A 17,586-nucleotide genomic window follows, 5' to 3' on the forward strand; every position below is an offset into this window, starting at 1 on the left:
GTTTTTCTTGGAGGAGTTTTTATTCTAACTGAAGTTACAGTATCTGCAGCAGAATCCACCATGGAGAAAGCTGTGGTGAATTTCCTGGACTCTGCAAAGTACTGCATTCTCTGCCCTCCATTCAGCAAAACACCAGGTTTTTTTTTTAACCCTAACATTAGCTCCAAGTGCGTTCTGAATGTTTTGCTAATCAAGAAGCCAACGTATTTAGCACATTTGCAAAGAGGCTACCACTGAGGGACTGATCCCTCCTTAAATAGCAAATACCAGGAAAGAGGAAGGAGGCTACGAATGTTGACTAGCTGGTTTAATTCAGCTCGGTGTTTTACAAATAATTAAGTACAACACAAATAGAGCCACAAAATCTGCAAGACGTCATCCGTGGAAGCAGAATGGGAATTTCTCAAAGGTAAAATATAGGGATATTTGGGTATTTTCCAGACAGTATAAAAAAATGAGAAATGTGCATAAGGAGAATTTTCCCCACATGTATTTCTAGCTAGTGCTTTTCTCAACTGTACATTATACTCTTCTAAATAACTAAAACTCAAAAAAGAAAAATTAAATACATTGTAACTTGTTTCTGCAGAGAGAGGAGGAGTTTCTTAACAGTAAGTGGGGTTCTATTGAATAGGGAGGGAAAACATTTGTTTAAGGAAGAGCCATCAATATTCTTTTCTATACATTAAATGCAATTCATACTTCACAGAGTACCCTTACAAGGGTGTTTCTTATATCTTCCACATACCTGCTCGTGTGCCTAGTGACACAAACAAGGCATGCCACAATGTCAATTCCAACAGCACCCTTGCAGGTGGAAATGTTCTACTTTTTACTGCCAAAGTAACCCTGGACCCTGTGGTTGGGTTCCAGTCCCACCCCAGCTGTCTGCAAAGTCAAGTGGGATGGCTGGGCCCTCAATCTTTAGTTGAGTTTAATCTTTCTGTATGATTCAAATAAAACCTGGAAGTTAAAAAAATGCATCTGGTGCATGAACCCTGTATGCAGGGTGTTAAGAGAGAAAGCTAGGCCATTCCTGCCTCATGTTCACATCCACGCTGTGCATTCTGTGCGTGGGTAGCAGTTTTGGCAAGGGAGGGTTGCAAGAAGCATCAGTTAAGGAAAGGACTTTCAGCTATCTGACTACAAAAGCTCCTACATACATTACTAAAGGTTTTCGTGATCAAATGCTTTCAGTAAAAACTTTAATATTCACTTTAGAAAACTGAGTTGCAACACATGCTACCAAAAGAAAAATCTTTCCTTGTGGGAGAATATATCTGAATTTTTGATTTTCTTGTACTTTTACTGTCCACTAGTCTTGTGCTTTGTTGCTGTTGTTGCTTGTGCAGCTGCAGTAATGTAGTTGTTGAGACTGGAGCTGTGCCCGAGGAGTTTTAACTCATGTGGAAACGGTGCTCTCCTCGAGTTATGTGGGAAGAAAATTCATACCTGTCCTGGCTGTGGTAGCCGCACATGTTGCATTCAAAAGGGTCGCGGAACCCATGGCAGCCCATGTGGATTGTATACATCACATGATCCAAGAAAAGGACTCGACAGTGTTCGCACTTGTAAACTCTCACTTGCTCCCCATTGCTGCTGATCACTTTGAAAGCATCCTGGGAATTGTCAGTACCTGCCCTTAAGACATCATACTGCCTGCTTTCTTCTTTTATAGATATGCCATTTCTTGCATGGGGACCTATGTGGTTTGTTAAGTAAATTAAACCACTGCGTTCCTCATTATTGCTCTCCGTATCTGTTGAGTCTTGGCAGCTGTTGCTGGGAGAGGCATCCCGTTCAGAGGAGACTGATTTAGGTTTGGAGAGCAGCAACAAGTTTTCCACTGCGCTGTCCTGAGCTGTATGGTTGGAGCGAGTCTGACTGTCCCCAAGAGGTTTGTGGAGCTGATACATGGGGTTGATGACGGGCACCACTTCAGAACCAACCGGAGGAGTCTGGACAAGGGGACGCAAGGACTCTGCCCCCAGGTAACTGATGGCATTGTTAATGGCCTGGTCTATGACGTGGGTCTGCATTATCTCGTTCTCCTTCTCATAGTTGGTGGTGGCATCATATGGAAGATCAGACAGACACTTCTCACCTGCAGTGAAAAACAGTCAGGAGTTAGACAACTGATTTCTACACAATTAAGGAAATGAATGCCATGTTTTAAAAAAACAAAACAAACCAAAAAAAACCCCAACATGAAATACAAGAGTTGATAGAATCCACCTTTGAAATTCACCTATAGTACTCACAGTTTTCTAATACAGCTGGTCAGAAAACTGGTTCGTTTTTTAACCTGCAAAAATAATCTGAGGTTTCTGGAAAAGCAAGTAGGAGAAGACAGATATATGGGGACTTGTGGGAGCTGTAGATTGAGTGTTTCATCCTCTCCTTTCTAACTGGACTCCCTCATCTGACTCCAGCAGTGGACTGGGGCATGCCTTTGTGGCTAAGTGTACCAGCACAGTTACAGGGAGCCTGGACTTTATGTTTCACTGCATGAAGGACATCATCATTTTTTTTTTCCAAAATGTTAAGATTTTAGAGTAGAAAATGTGTGTTTTAAATATTCAATTTCTTACAAACAACCCATATCATGAATGTTCTCATATGTAATTTCCCACAGAAACAAATAAAAATTAAATTTTCAGTATTGCAACCTTCCCCCCACACCTGTTTTTTTAAACAAGCCATACATTAGACACATTTAGAGAAGCTCCAGATTCTCCTTGAAAAAAATTATAGTGTACAAGAAAAAAGAACTAAGGAAAATTTGTAAGTGCATTCATAGTTGGAAGACATTTTTCCCATGACATAGAAAGGCAGGGGAAGAACACGATTACTTGTTACTGATTCTGATTTGGGAAGACAAAGCTATGGGAGACTTTTTTTTTTTTTAAATTGGATTACACTGATGTATTGCTTTCTGGATAGCCCCACTTGGAGTACTGAATATGACAATCTCTCAAAATTCCCGGACGAATAGGATTAAAAAAAGCATAGAGTAGAAAGTTAGGAGTGAGAAAAACTATTGAGTCGTGGGCACTGATTTTATGAACATGAACAGTTTTCTCAAACACTGCTTTAAACCATCAGCATTATGAGGCCCATAATAAATGTGGGCAACAACAGAGAAATGAAAAAATCCCATAGATTCCTAGGAACTAACAGTACCACATTAGCTACAGTCTGGATGTCTTTCCTCACTCTGTAAGAAGTCTTGGGAAATTCAGTGAAAGCCACAAACATCTCTGTGAGGTCTGTAGTGCTGTCACCGTTTCCTGATCAACACAGCATTTGCTTGTAGACCTTAGATTTTCCCCTCCTTTTTCCTGAAGCTCCCAAAATATAAATGGCATCATCAAATGTATCCTAATTTGACTAAAATAAACATTACTAGGAACATGGAAAAATTACCAGAAGATCCACAGATTAATTTCTCAGTGATTTCCCACCCAGTTTCTATTCATCTTGAACAGGGAAAGTCAGTGAAGAACAAGAGTATAGCCTAGAAAACTTCTGGCAATAATGGGCCTCAACTGTAGAAAGTCCTACTGTCAGCATTTCCCACGATACACGGTTTCGTACTGGTTTGTGCATGCTATGTAAGCAGAGAAAGAAACACTGCTGGCATTGCACAAGTTCCTATGAGGGATGTACAGACACTTTCTAATTGTACTGCACAAACTCCTGCTTCTTTTTGTTTCCTTACCCCATCATTTTGCCAACTTGAGCACCCCACTAATGTGGTGCATATATATATGCATGTATATCAGATTTACCCATTCTAATGCTACAGTTCTCAGGCAGTTTTTGACTCCTAAGATTCAGAATAGGAGATGTGAAAGACCCTTGAATGATACATAGAAAAAAATCTCCTAATGTGAACATATACCCTTAATTCATAGGGGAAGAAAGAAAGTCAAAATCGTTTGTATTCCATTTACACTGTGTACCACTGAAAAGCTGAACTGGTTTTTATTATACACAAAATTTTGGGATCTGGAAGATATAATTTTAATAGCAGTTTCTTGGGTAGTATTTGCTTTATGTAGCATAACTAGTTGGTAGTTGCACTGACAGGATCAAGTGCCCATAAGAAATATATGATCAGAGCTGTCTGAAAATACCCAAACTTGAGGCAGGCAGGTATCATTTCTACATCTGGGTAATGCAGATAATACTGGCACTCATTAAAAATAATAACTCATTTCTGTGGTTATTAGAGCATAAGTAAATTAAACTGCTAATGGTTTGATGCACTTCAAGCTTTGCACTTTTCAGGTTTCTGTAGCAAGTATTTAAATAGTAACACATATGCATCCAGTGAATGCAGGCTTTTCTCTATTTGTTTATTTATTTATTTTTCCTCTCCTTGGTTTCCTTTGCTGCTTATTGTTACAAACATGATAAACGTGTGCATCTCACTTGTAGTTCTGATTGCCTAGTATGGAAGGCCCTGTTCTGTTTTCAGGTCTGGAGTTATTCCAGTTTAGAAAACATAGAGGACTTCATGCAGACTTTTGCTGTCAAAGATTTTTACAGATAACTAGTTTAATGCGGTGAACAATCTCACATTTGAAAGGTAATGGATTTAGTTTTTAGAACATTTAGAACAATGAGTGAAACAGCAGACAATCTTTCCCTTAGGCAAATATAATTCCATTTGGGAATCCTGGGATTCAGCATGGAGATTGAGATGACATAGTAATCTACAGGAGCAATAAACATGTTTTATTACCCTAACCAGATAGCCCAACCTTGTGTTAATCAGGAATTTACCTATTACGTGAGGCAGTAGGTGAGGATTGGAAAGGAAAAGACTGGGGGGCATTTTCTTGCTAAAAAAGTTCATCCTTGTCAAGATTAGCAATTTTCCCTAAGTATCTACTGTCAGCATGTTGTCTTCCTGCATTGCACCGTGAATAACGAACTGACAGGAAACTGCTCTCTTAAGACTCATAGTTAAACTGGTTGTCTTTACTGTTTCTCAGGGTGAAGAGGGAAAAAGAGAATGAAAGAAACAGTCCACACCCACTGATATATTGCACGTAGGATTCTTGCTAATACCTTTGAAATTTTAACACTTCTGGTCTTCCTGGAGCTTTCACAGAATTAGTATTTTTGCCTAATACAATCAGCAATGAGGGTGTCTGAACGAATCTGGTTTGCCGCACACAGTGGATATAATTTTGGTAACTACCTCTGCTACTTCGTTTGTCCTTCCCTATGTAAGCATAATCATTTCTTATCCTTGACCACCTCCTGCAAAGTTGACTTTGGACATGCTGGCCTTCCATTGCTATTTTTTGTTCCAGCCATAGCTGAAATTCTCCTTCTCTTGTCTCGGAAAAACTAAGTTTCCATTTATCCTTGTGTCCTCTTTGAAGGATGTAGATTTTGAATTTCTGTCCCGTAAACTTGTCTAGCTTTGACTTGACTAGGCCTTGACTTTTGACTGAAGACCTTCTTAACGTTTTTTTTTTTTTCAAAGACTTCAGTTTTCTCTGTCTACTACAGAAGAATATTATATATAAATGTCCAGAAAATTACAAGAAAATCAAAAGTAGATCTGCAAGTAAATCAAAAGAGTGTATGCTGTTGTCTGATCCCCCATCTTGTTATTCATTTAATACTAACCCAGCATGGCTGATATTGTCTGTGGGTTTGACTGTTAAAGACCTGATCTAACCATTAATTGCTACAAGGCTTATAAGAATAAAACAGGTGTAGCCTCCACGTTTTCACTGTTAACACAACTACTAGGTGCAAATGGCCATGACATTTTTGCACTACTCTTAGAATATACACAAACATATTTTCGTTTAGGTATTCTCAGAACTATATACATTTATTTTCATTATCATTTTGGGCCATAAAATTGTACAGACTTCTTAAAGGTTGAACAATTCACAAATTAATCCACATATACCAATATGCCCTGATCTGGAGATCATTTAAGAAGTTAATAAAATAATCATGAAAGTATGGTCAAATACTTTCCCAGTAGGAAATTCTATTTCTTAGACCATTTTCAGGTTCTCAAGGCAGCTTCAGGAACCTGTGTTGATTTTGGGAAGATCTGGTTCATAAGCATTAAGAGGCAGATTAGGAGACTTAAAATAGATCTCCAGATGTGTAAAATTAAACCTGTAGAAATATATAATTTAGAAGTTTGGTAGTGTTTTTGTTTTTTTTCCCCCAACATTTTGCCATATCTGCTGATATACAGATAAATATCGCTAATTTAGTAAAACAATATCATAAAGCAAAAGTGAAAATCTTGTGAGGGCTTTGTTGTTTGGTTGTTTGTTTGTTTTTTAATTTTGTTTTATTTTTTAGGAGACAGCAAACTTTTAACTCTTACCAACAAATTTCTGAGGCATAGAGCTCTTACGTTTGGCGACGTTACTTGCTAGTCTATCCAGCACGAGGGATCTTTCTGACCCTATCTTGCACAGGTCTTCAGCCATTTCACTCTGGTTAGTTTCCTCTTTTATGACTGAAATCAAATGACATCAGAAGGATTAGGCACACTTGTTCCATTTTAATGGAACCACTGTCTTCAGTTTAGTGTTTCTTAGCTAATGTCTTTAAGCTCTTAACCAGTTGGAACAAGGAGCTCACCACTGCAGACAGAGGTCAATTCTCACTCTTCGTAACAAATCCCCTTACACTGACTCATCTATACACGTGTTCATGTTTCCTTCAACCTCATTTAGGATACAGAAAAGAGACTGTAATTGCAAGGCATCTGCTTGTATGTAGCATAATCATTCCACCCTTGTTCTACACCCAGTCTGCATGGCCACGGGTGAATGAGGTCCTAATATTATCCTAGAAGCACAGAATTGCTCGGGTTGGAAAAGACCTTAAAGATCATCAAGTCCAACTGCAACCCAACCGTACTACCCTAACAGCCCTCTGCATAGAATCATAGAATTGAATAATAATAATAGATTTATAATGGATATGAAGCAGTTCATCTTTTCGTCCTATTGCTGTCACCCCACCTGTCACAGCCTATGTGATTGTTGCTTCTTTAGCAGGAATAATGGACAAATTTCTCAACTCCAGTAGTGGAAAACATAGTTGCAAACTACACCAACATCCCCCAGACATACATCTTCCTTTCACCCCGTATCTATCATTATACTTCTCTGATGCAATTTTTGAATGTAAATCACAATTTTAGCTAAATCAGTAAGGCTACATCTACAGTGGAGCATCGATGTCTGATAGTCAGGCCTGTTTTCCAGCCTTGTGCAGTGGCTAAAGACACTGCAGGATTAGGGAGGAGCTTAGCTGTGCAGCTCTAGAACAGGGAGACTATTTCACTTTAGCTACCTTTCTCTTCAGTGTTTTTATGAGGAAACTTTCAAAATAAAGGCTATAAAAAATATATGCAAAGGTGTTGTTTCTGTCTTCCAGCATCCAAGGAAAACATAATACAGAATGAGATCTCAGCTTTTCTTTTTTCTTATTTCTTTTTTCTCCAGAAAAGTAGGAAAAGGGTTAATTTTATTTTTATCTGTTACTGGGATATTTCTTTTTTCCTGAAGTTGTGAGTCAGAATTAAAGGGAGAAGCAAAATACTTAGACTTGGATTCTGCATGCTTTTTCAAATAGGTGCAGCACTCTGCTACATTTCACCTTTTCTGCTTGTTGTGACTTCATCACTGGGATTTATTCTACTTAGATCTGAGAAAGTTTCACAGGACCCATTACTCTGGTGCCTGGGTGCTTTTTAATATCCAGAGAAATGCAATGTTATTTTGGCAACACAGCACTGCCATAAAAGCAAGAGTGTGGAAGTTTCATTGCCTCTGAAATATGCAATGTCAGGCTCTACTGCATAATTGGAAAAAGCAAGTAAAGTGTCCAAGATGACATGTTACCAAGTAGAAGAGCACATAAGTGGTTCTTGATTTGCTGGTGCAGCAGAACATATTACAGAGACATATAATGATGCCATAAAGATGCAATAAGATTGTGACTGACAGATCAGAATTTTGTTGTGAGGATGCAGGATACTGGAGGGCATTGATGGTATCTAGTCACCAGCATGTGCTAGCTTCTTGGGCTGGCCAATGCTTGTAAGTACAACTCTGAAGGATCTTACAGAGAATGCTTAAAGCAGACAGTTTAGCAGAGGAAACAAACAAAAAAAAAGATCTCAAAGTAATGCCTCCTGTTTTATTACAATGTTCTACAACGTCAGAGGCAGATGGTGGTGATATGGCAGTAGAGGTTGGATGTTCCCACCAATATTCCAGTCCATTTTATTTCCATGTGACAGATGGCAGAGAGGGGCAGTCAGACAAATGGTGTATGACATGGAGGCGCATATGAATTACAAGCAGTGAGTTCCTTGAGGTGGAAAAAATGGCACACACTGACATTCATGGATGCTTGCTGAATGTTTAGGGAGAACAAACAGTGGATGTGAGCACAGTGAGGTGGTGGGTGGTGCATTTCAGCTGTGGCCATGGTGACAGTGGGTCATCTCCTCTAGTGCACAATTTTATGACGTAGCATGAAGGCACTTGTCCATGGCTGGCAAAAATAAATAGCTAATGGTGTTGACTAAATTGATTAGTGGTGTTATGTAGCTGATAATTTGTTCTATCAAATGGTGTTGCACTCTTTGTTGTATTTTCCATGCAAATAAATAGAACATATTACTTTAAGAGTGACCTATGTAGTTATAAAGATGACAGAATTGAGAAATGTATGTATTATTTATAATATTTAGATATTACAAGAGTCCACTTTTGATATTTTGAGAGTGTGTAAATTATGTCTTCAATTTCACTCAATCTTTCCACATTATAATTTTTAAAACTTAGACATTAAATAAATAGATAGATAGATAGATAGATAGATAGATAAAGTTGAATTAAACACTGATTTCCAGCCTTTGCAACTGAACCCCCGGGAAATTTCTCTGCAATCTGATAAATATTTTGCTATTGTTTGCTGCCTGTGAAAATCAAAAATTATCTTTCCAAGTGAAAATCTACAAGTGGATTGAGTCCAGAGGAGAAACACAAAGATGGTCAGAGGGTTGGTGAACCTCTCCTGTGAAGAGAGGTTGAGGGAGCTGCGCTTGTTCAGCCTGAAGAAGAGAAGGCTATGGGGAGAATTCACTGCAGCCTTCCAAACCTAAAAGGAGCTCACAATAGATCTGGAAAGGGACCCTTTATCAGAGAGTGTAGTGATAGGGCAATGGGGAATCACTTTAAACTAAAAGAGGTCAGGTTTAGAATAGATAAGATGTGGAGATTCTTTACCGTGAAAGTGGCACAGCTGCCCAGAGGAGCTGTGGTGCCCCATCCTTCGAGGTGCTCTAGGGGAGGTTGGATGGGGCCCTGGGCAGCTGAACTGGTGGGCCGCAGCCCTGCCCATGGCACAGGGATTAGAACGTGATGGTTTCTGGAGTGTCTTCCAAACCAAGCCATTCTATGATTCTGTGTTTTTACATAGGCCTGATAAGATTTCTGCATGCTTCCACTCAACTCAACTGCAAAAATCCAGTTAATATCTCTAACAGAAGAACTTCACATGACCAGTGAAATTCTAGTCCTCTAAAGTAAGAATTTTGCCATTAGATTCAGAATATTCCTAATTTCATGCTGACACTCTTTCTTTTAAACACAGTAAAAAACTATTAAAATATAAATACAATTTCTTGCCACCCTACTTACTCTCCTTTGCTGGATCTTTCCCTTGCACAAATGATTTGCCGATAACATTTATAAGATTTACAAGTTGATGGAAAGCTTTTATTAGTTTAGATCTTTTCAACTGACTTATTTTTTCTGCATGACGTATTTAAAAAATGCTGTTAAAAGTCATCTGTTGTAGCAGAGTATCAAATCAGATGCCTTAGAAGATATTTTTGAGTATGCAAAAAAGAAAAGGCTTTAAGAGCTCCATATCATGCCCTGACATACCAGAAGAACATTGATAACATAACTGCTTCATTTTCTATTTATAAACAAGAATGTACGAAAAATTCCAGGAGGACAGGCGCTCATTCTGAACTGTTTCAATGCATGTTTTCAACCTTGAGTTTATAATGGAAAAAATGTAAAGACTGCAAAGTACACCCAGGACTACCCTGTTCGCAGTGAGATAAAAGAACTTTTTTACAATGAAAAATACTGGGAAAAGTACTGGAAAGTTTTAAGTTTGGAAAAATAAAGAACTGATTTATTATCCGAGTGAGTGCTAATAATTTTAATTCAATTGTTAAGAGTGAAATCTTTGGGAGAACACAAGGGCGAAAGCCAGAAGTTAATCCTGTACTTTTCTTCTAAATTGCAAGAGTACCCCTATTATATCTAAGATGGATTTTTGTGATGCTTTCAGAATGTGGTAGGAAAGCATCTTTCCAAAGTGTCTATGAATACCCCAAGTATTCATCCCAATGAGATATCTGATATTCAGTCCTAAATTACTGAAAAATCTTTTCTGTCGTGATTTGCTATATAAAAAACATCTACTTATCTCTGAAGTGATATTGTTTTTCATTATAGTTTCTGATTCCACACATCAGTTTCATATGCACATTTTTACTTAAGTATTTAATATTAGTGCAGCTTTTCATTCATGTTGATTTTCATGTGTTGCATGCCAGCATTTCAAATCCAATGCCAGATACAAAAAATGTGAATCTTGAGGAAGAAAATTTCCTTTTAAATCCTATCACTTCTTTGTGGTTAAGTATTCTGCCTACTGTGTATTATTACTTTGAGCTTTTCTATTTATACATGCTCCAGCCCCTCAACAAAATTAGAAGGAACACTGCTCTAATATGCTGTCTCCCAGAAGTATCTCAGCTGCATTTGCTGTTATCATTATGTGCATATACTTTACATTATTTGATAGCATGTAAAAACATATTCAGGTTCTGTCCAGATATAAGGTATTAAATGAGGCATCATTTCAAAGTCAGAGGGAACCTTCCATTTTGTCATTTGACAAACTGAATAATATATGCTGATGAGATGAAAAAGGTGTGCAAGAAATGTAACTTACTCGATAGGCTATAACCTGAAGCTCCACCACGGATGCTGTTTTATATTCTCTATTTAAAATTGCATGTGACTTCTTTCTGCCATCAATCTTGTACAGATCTTTAGTATCTTTGTTAAAATAATCCAATCCCCAACATCTTTTTATTTTATTTCTGAGTATAGTTTTATATACTCTGTGCTCACTAAGAGATTGGAATTTAAGAGAATTTAAAATTGGATGGAAATGGAAAAGTTTTAAAAGAAGGCTGCTAATAAATTGTTATCCTTTCTGGACTCAGACTGGCTAAGTTAAATCCCTCTGGCTTCCTGCACTCTTGTTTGGAAGAGTCAAATCAAAGACAGATATGACAGATGATCAATGGCAGATATGACTCATTCTTGATGTATGCATTGGTGACAGAGGTCAAGTAAGCCCATCAAGCTGTACCTGGGATGGGCAGGAGATAAGCACTGCGGGAGATTCTGGAGCCGTACCTAAACCACTAATACTAACTCATTAAGAACACATCCACAAGAGTACTGACAAAACAGGACTCCAAGCAAAACCAAGAAGTGATGAAATTATGTTTGGTATTGAGATAGCGAACTGAAATATTCCAGGTCTGGCAAATGTTTATTAGGTACCTGACTTTCACTTTGGCTTTTTATTTGTGCTGAACAAAATGAGAAAAGCCAAACATTTATCAAATATAGAATAAATCCAGATGCAGTATCACACAGATGGTGATACGCGTGTATATGCATCACACTCTGCCTCTCCAACAGAAAAGATGCCACAAGTGGTACAGCTGTTCCTTCTGAAATCCTTTTTCTGAGTACATGACTGAACAGTGCTAATCCCCAAATGGGTACTTTTATTACCTGAATAAAGGTTGCTTGAGATACTCATGGTTTGCAGGTAGTTATGACAGCGTTCTTTATGTTCTTCCAAAGAGCTGCGCTGCTTATAGCTGCGACCACAGTATCCACACTTATGGGGTTTGCCAACTGGAGAAAACAAAACGAGATATTCACATGAGGGATGCAACACCATATTAATAACGGTAAGACTAACAGGAAAAGAAAAAAAGCACAAAAGTACTGCAAAAGAATCTCATTAACATTAAATTAAATGGATAATTATTTTTCCCATATTTAAGAATAATAATGGAAAACTAGCTGCACATCTTTGCATCAGCAGGCCAGTGCTGTGGGTGCTGCAAACTTATTTCAGATTATTCACATCAGATAAGGACCGTAACAGTGAATCTTCACAAATGACATCTACAAAAGTTAGAAACTGAGACACTTTCAAAGATCTGAGTAAAGTTACTTTAAAGCCTGGTTCCAATAGAGGCTGTGCATGAGGAAGACCTGCAATGAGCACGGTTTTTGTGGGCACGCACCTGCCCATGACTGGATGTCAGTTCTGCTGGAACAAGAATCAGCTCAGCTCTTTTAGAACAATGTTAGATTTCACATGTTTTCTTGCTCTCTACTCCAGGAAATTCAAACAAAGGGCATAAAAAAAAAAGTTCTGTTTTTCACCCATCCAGATTCAAGCAATTCCAGGAATTTCATAGTCATGTGGACCTTGGGGCCTGTATTTTCTGTCTTAGCTTGAAAAGTCTGTCATGGCTTTAGATGGTTACGCAGCTAAGCTTTTGAATTTTGTATACAAATTCTCAGGTGGAAATCAGACTCAGGCATCAAATTTGTTTTTTAATGTATTTGTGTCAATTTGCTAATGACGGGAACCAATAAATATCTTCATTTTATGCTTTGTCTTTTTGCTGTGGAATCCTAAGCATTTGCTGAAAGAGTTAAGGTGTAGTGTATATATGAAAGGATTAAAGGTGCACAGTAACTAAAATCAGGAAGGGGGAGGGAGGCAAATTAGAAAATTTAAATGTGTACTTTTCCTGACTCAGAATGAAACTGCACAGAACAAGCAGAAACTATTTTGGATCTCTGGAAGCAACCCTTGGGTTCCTATCATTTAATGTGTGCTAGAAGATTTTCCTTAGTTTTGTATAACACAGAAATTCTGCTTTGAGAGCTTCCCTTCCACAGCTTGAAACTACAGCTCTAAAGCCAACTTTCACATGTAAATTTGCTAGTGTCAGTTACAGCCATGCTTCTTGGAGGTCTCCTATCCAATTTGCATTTCCATCCTAGCTTGGGAAACTAGGTGAGACTACACTCTTCTTTTTAATGTGATTTATTGTTGCTGGGTTGGTTTTGCTTCATGGAAGTATGTGACTATGGCTTTTGTTAAACACCGAGGTTAATAATATTGGAAAAATGCATCTATTCGAAGAATATCTATTCAGATCTTTGTGTTACTGTTAAGAGAAAACACTAAAAATTTCTAGTGGAGTCCTCTTTTCTGGAAGATTCTTATCTCCCTCCTTCTCCCTCTTTCTCCCCCTTCTTCTTTCAATGTTTTTGTAATAACCAAAGATATATAATATATATAATAACCAAGTGCAACAAATAACTGCTGCTAAATGTTGTAGGTGTAGTAGGTTGTTCACCCCTTACACCAGTAATGACTACCAGACGGAATGTTTTTGAGACTTCATGACTTAAAGCCCACTGTGTTCAGACCCTTTGTTATCTGTGTATGCAGACAAATGTCATCCAAACCGTAAAATTTCAGCAGCTTTGAATTAGTAGTTCCATGAAATGGATTACTCACATGCAGTGTGAGATGAAACCCTAATACAGAAATTTCTAATTGGCCAAGAATTATGGGAAAAAAACATTTCTGGGGAAGGACCATGACTGCAAGCAGAGTTCAGTCATTTCTGTGCAGCTACAGCAGTGCGGCCGGCTCGCTGCTTGGCTGATGCTGACGCACAACCACTGACCTTCCCAGCGTAAGAAGACCTCTCACAATTCATCAGGAAAAACTTCTTTACAGAAAGGGTGGCTAAGCACTGGAATAGACTCCCCAAGGAGGTGGTTGACTCACTATCTCTGGATGTGTTTAAAAACCGTTTGGATGCGGTGCTCAGGGACATGATTTAGCAGAGGGTTGTTAGCATTAGGGTAGTATGGTTAGGTCGTGGTTGGACTCGATGATCTTTAAGGTCTTTTCCAACCTGAGCAATTCTATGACTCTATGACTGGGGCCATCAACACCCCCATACACACTCTGTGGTTCAGGAGCACCGTAAGGCAAGCCCATACCCTCACTTACCAGAGTGAGTCCGCAGGTGGCCTGTGAGGGCATCCCTGCGCCGACAGGCGTAGTTACAGAGGTGGCATTTGAAGGGCTTTTCACCCGAGTGCAACTTGATGTGGCGCAGGAGGTTGCCCTTCTGCGTGAAGGAGGCTCCGCACTGATTGCACTGGAAAGGGCGTTCTCCTGAGGGGAGAAGGAGGAAATGTGTGAGAACAAAAAATCCTGCACAGGAACAAGAGAAAGATTTCAGTGAAAAAAAGTTGTTTTCTCCCTGCTGCTCTGTGACTTCCACCGGCTGCAGGTTTGATATAACATGAGGCTTTCAGACTAAACCTGCCAGTTTCTTAATGCTTCACTGGCTGGGTCAATTTGATCTGAAAATCTAATTTTTTTTTTTCTAAATCAGAATGGCACATCACAATGCAAATTCAAACTCATTTAAATAAAGTGACTGCAACATTTTGTGTTGAAGAGCCACTCTTCCTGATCAGCAGTTTTGGAATAAACCAATATCCAATTTTGCATGTTGTGGCATTTGGTGGGGTTTTTAATGTGGCTTTTTTCAAAGGGTCTTTAAAATATGCCACTGAAGCAGCAAAATAAAAAGGAAACTCATTAAAAATGCATTTCAGGATCACAAGTTCATTTCAGCGTTACATTCTTATATTTAAATGAAAGGCACTTCATTATAACAGTTATAATAACTTCTTTTCATTTACATTTTCCCTGTATTTTCCCTTTCAATTTCTTCTCCATTACCTGTCTGTCCCTAAGCAGCCAAATCAGGAAAGAGACAGAGAGAGAGAAAGAGAGAGAGTAAAATCACGTAAGTTGAAACAGTGCAGAAAAAGCCCTGCACTTCCACACGAGACTCCCAGCTTCTCTTTCGGCAGAGAAGTCATAGAAGTGGGCTCTCCTAGGCCATGCCTGGGAAAGGCATAGGGAAAAATGCGAAGTCACAGACTTGATTTGTCTAAATGGGTGCCTGCAAAATAGGTGGCCTTTGCAAAAAAAAATTTACATGGCTGCTATTTGCTTTTTAATGCTGTTTTAGAGTGATTTTATTCCCTTGGCTTTTGACAGTTGATTTCAGCTAGACATGGCCTTAAGTCAGCGGGAAATACAGTCTCTTATGTTTCCAGCAGTACAGGACAGCAATACAGGAAAATTTAAACATGAGAGCACTCCATTATCAGGATCTACTCTTGCATGCCCAATTCTCTTATGATGTAGTCTTTGCCTGAGTAAAACCAGCCTTAGAAAATCATTTACTGAATTCTATTTTTCTTTGGCATAAATGTAATTAGCTTTAGAAATTATAATTCATCAATGATATTAGAAAATGCTGAGAGATGACATGCCGTTTTTTAAAAATACAGCAATAATACTGACTATAAAATTTCAGTGCTGAAGTCAAACTATGCACAAAATAAATACAAGTTAAACAGTTCCTTCCTTCTTTCTCACTTAACCATCATGTTTTATTCTGGACATCTAGGATCTACCTGTATGCCCATACACGTGCAGCATGACAGCTCTTTACTTTTGGATAACAGAAAAGAAAAGCTGGAAAGCAATTAGATAGCAGCACAGTCCCAACACAAACAGCTGCCAACTATGATCAGGGCTGGCAATTTTAGCAAGCAGCCAACAGAGAGATTAGCCTTCTTTATGGCAAAATACTTTCACTGGTCAAACAGCCCCATTCCTTGTCCAGCCCAATGAGGTCACTGGCTTTGTCCAGCAGGTAAATGGATTCATCTAAATGACATTCACAGTTGGTTCATCTGGAGCGGCCTGCAGGTATGTTCTCTATACTTAATAAGCCATGTACAGAAGTTAGGGAAAAATGAAAATGGGCAAGGATGTGCTCCACCTCTCAGCAGTTACTCGGTGTGGCAGATATTTTTCAGAACATGACCAAACAGAAATCAAGAAGACAATTTGAAATGAGGGACTCGTTCAGAAGAAATGGCTAATTCTTACTAGGCAACTCTTTCTAGCATTCATTTCTTTTATTTTTAATAGAAAATAATATCAGAGAAGTGTTAAGAGGAGAGAACAAGGATCACAGAAGTACTCCAGGAGATGTGCCTGAAGTAAGAATGAAATATATGTCCAGCCTACAGCTCTCTTAATTACAGGATAAATCTCACACTGTGGGTGGAGAAGACAGGCAGATGGAGCATGTTGGGTGAGACTGCTGCATACCAAGCTTTTCTTCAAAATGGAATGAAATGTAGGGGATCCTAGACTTGTGCTGCTGTACAAGTGAAACAGCATCCCCACTGAAAGTCTCTGAAACTACATGGAGCTGAGCTCCCAGCCAGTCTTTGATGGAAGGCGACTGGTTGTAGAGATATCCCAGAATGAGGGAGGGAGAGGACGAAGTTAACAATGCATAATGCATCTCCTGCCAGCTTTGTGTGCTATTTTCTTGCCCTGCTGAACAGCACTTTATCTGCATTTGGTGGATTTCACATCTGGACATGCAGCTATGGAGGGAGAGGGGCCCAAATTTTGCCCCTTGAGCAAAACTGAAAATGGAGCCCAGAGCTGAATCAGCCACCAATGCGTGGTTGCAAGCTTTAGTGAAACTCTGGACTACTTATTCAGTGAAGAATACTTCTCATCTTGATTGAAATCTATCTCATTTCTTAAGCATCATAATGACAAAATCATTCAGAGTTGCATATAGCCCTCCTTCCTCAAATGCTCAGAAACACCGATTCTTCAGGGGGCATTCACTTTCTAAATACATTTGAGACATTCAGATCCAGCTAATAAGACATAACTGAACTAACTGGTGACTCGTGCCACAGGAGTGTGTGTATGAAGATGGAATATACATACATATGCACACACAAATATGTCCAAGTAGGCACACAAATGACACATATGGTACAGGCTGAGGTGATGGGAGGAGGCTGGAAGGGTTTTCTCTCTTCTTTTCCCTAAACACCGATCGCAGAAGCAGCATCAGGCCAGGGAACATGCACATTGAAGAGTTGGGCCAGATGAGCAATGGAGTTGGACGTGTGTGAGCAGGGTGTGCCCTGCAGCTGGGAGCAACAGGTCAGGCCTTGGGAAGCAGCCAGCATCTTCCAGCTGCTGGCAGGGAGAAGGGGCAGACATATCAGGTGCTGCTCTGCATATCTGCACTTGGCAGGTGTATTCATTAAAAGTAATTATGGCTTTTATCAGGTCAGGCAGTCATTTTATTTTGGCACTTCAGTGTGCTAGAGTTTTGTTCACTTATCAAATATTTATTTAAGGAAGCCTCACTGCATATGCAGGTTTTACATGAATTAGCAGCAAAGTAATTCATTTGTGAGGCTTATTCCTTCATCAGGCATGCATGTATTG

The 17,586-nt window shown here is 39.0% G+C and overlaps 1 protein-coding gene across 7 annotated transcripts in view; it reads right to left on the reverse strand.

The window, feature by feature from the left end:
* Window positions 1–292: 292 nt before the first annotated feature.
* The window catches only part of IKZF1 (IKAROS family zinc finger 1), a 71,002-nt gene continuing 53,708 nt past the window's right edge, over window positions 293–17,586 (reverse strand). For 5 of the 7 annotated variants that reach the window (XM_042839792.1, XM_042839796.1, XM_042839797.1 and 2 more), the window contains 4 exons: window positions 14,236–14,403; window positions 11,913–12,038; window positions 6,377–6,511; window positions 293–2,104 (listed from right to left, as the gene is read on the reverse strand). In XM_042839792.1, coding sequence (XP_042695726.1) covers window positions 1,398–2,104; window positions 6,377–6,511; window positions 11,913–12,038; window positions 14,236–14,403 — 1,136 coding nt within the window. In that variant the 3' untranslated portion in view covers window positions 293–1,397. The remainder of the gene's footprint in view (window positions 2,105–6,376; window positions 6,512–11,912; window positions 12,039–14,235; window positions 14,404–17,586) is intronic. The other 2 variants (XM_042839794.1, XM_042839799.1) reach the window with 2 other exon arrangements.

This window comes from Centrocercus urophasianus, unplaced genomic scaffold, assembly GCF_019232065.1.
Source record: "Centrocercus urophasianus isolate 14NV4802_14NV808 unplaced genomic scaffold, USGS_Curo_1.0 seq_11, whole genome shotgun sequence".
NCBI classification, from domain to species: domain Eukaryota; kingdom Metazoa; phylum Chordata; class Aves; order Galliformes; family Phasianidae; genus Centrocercus; species Centrocercus urophasianus.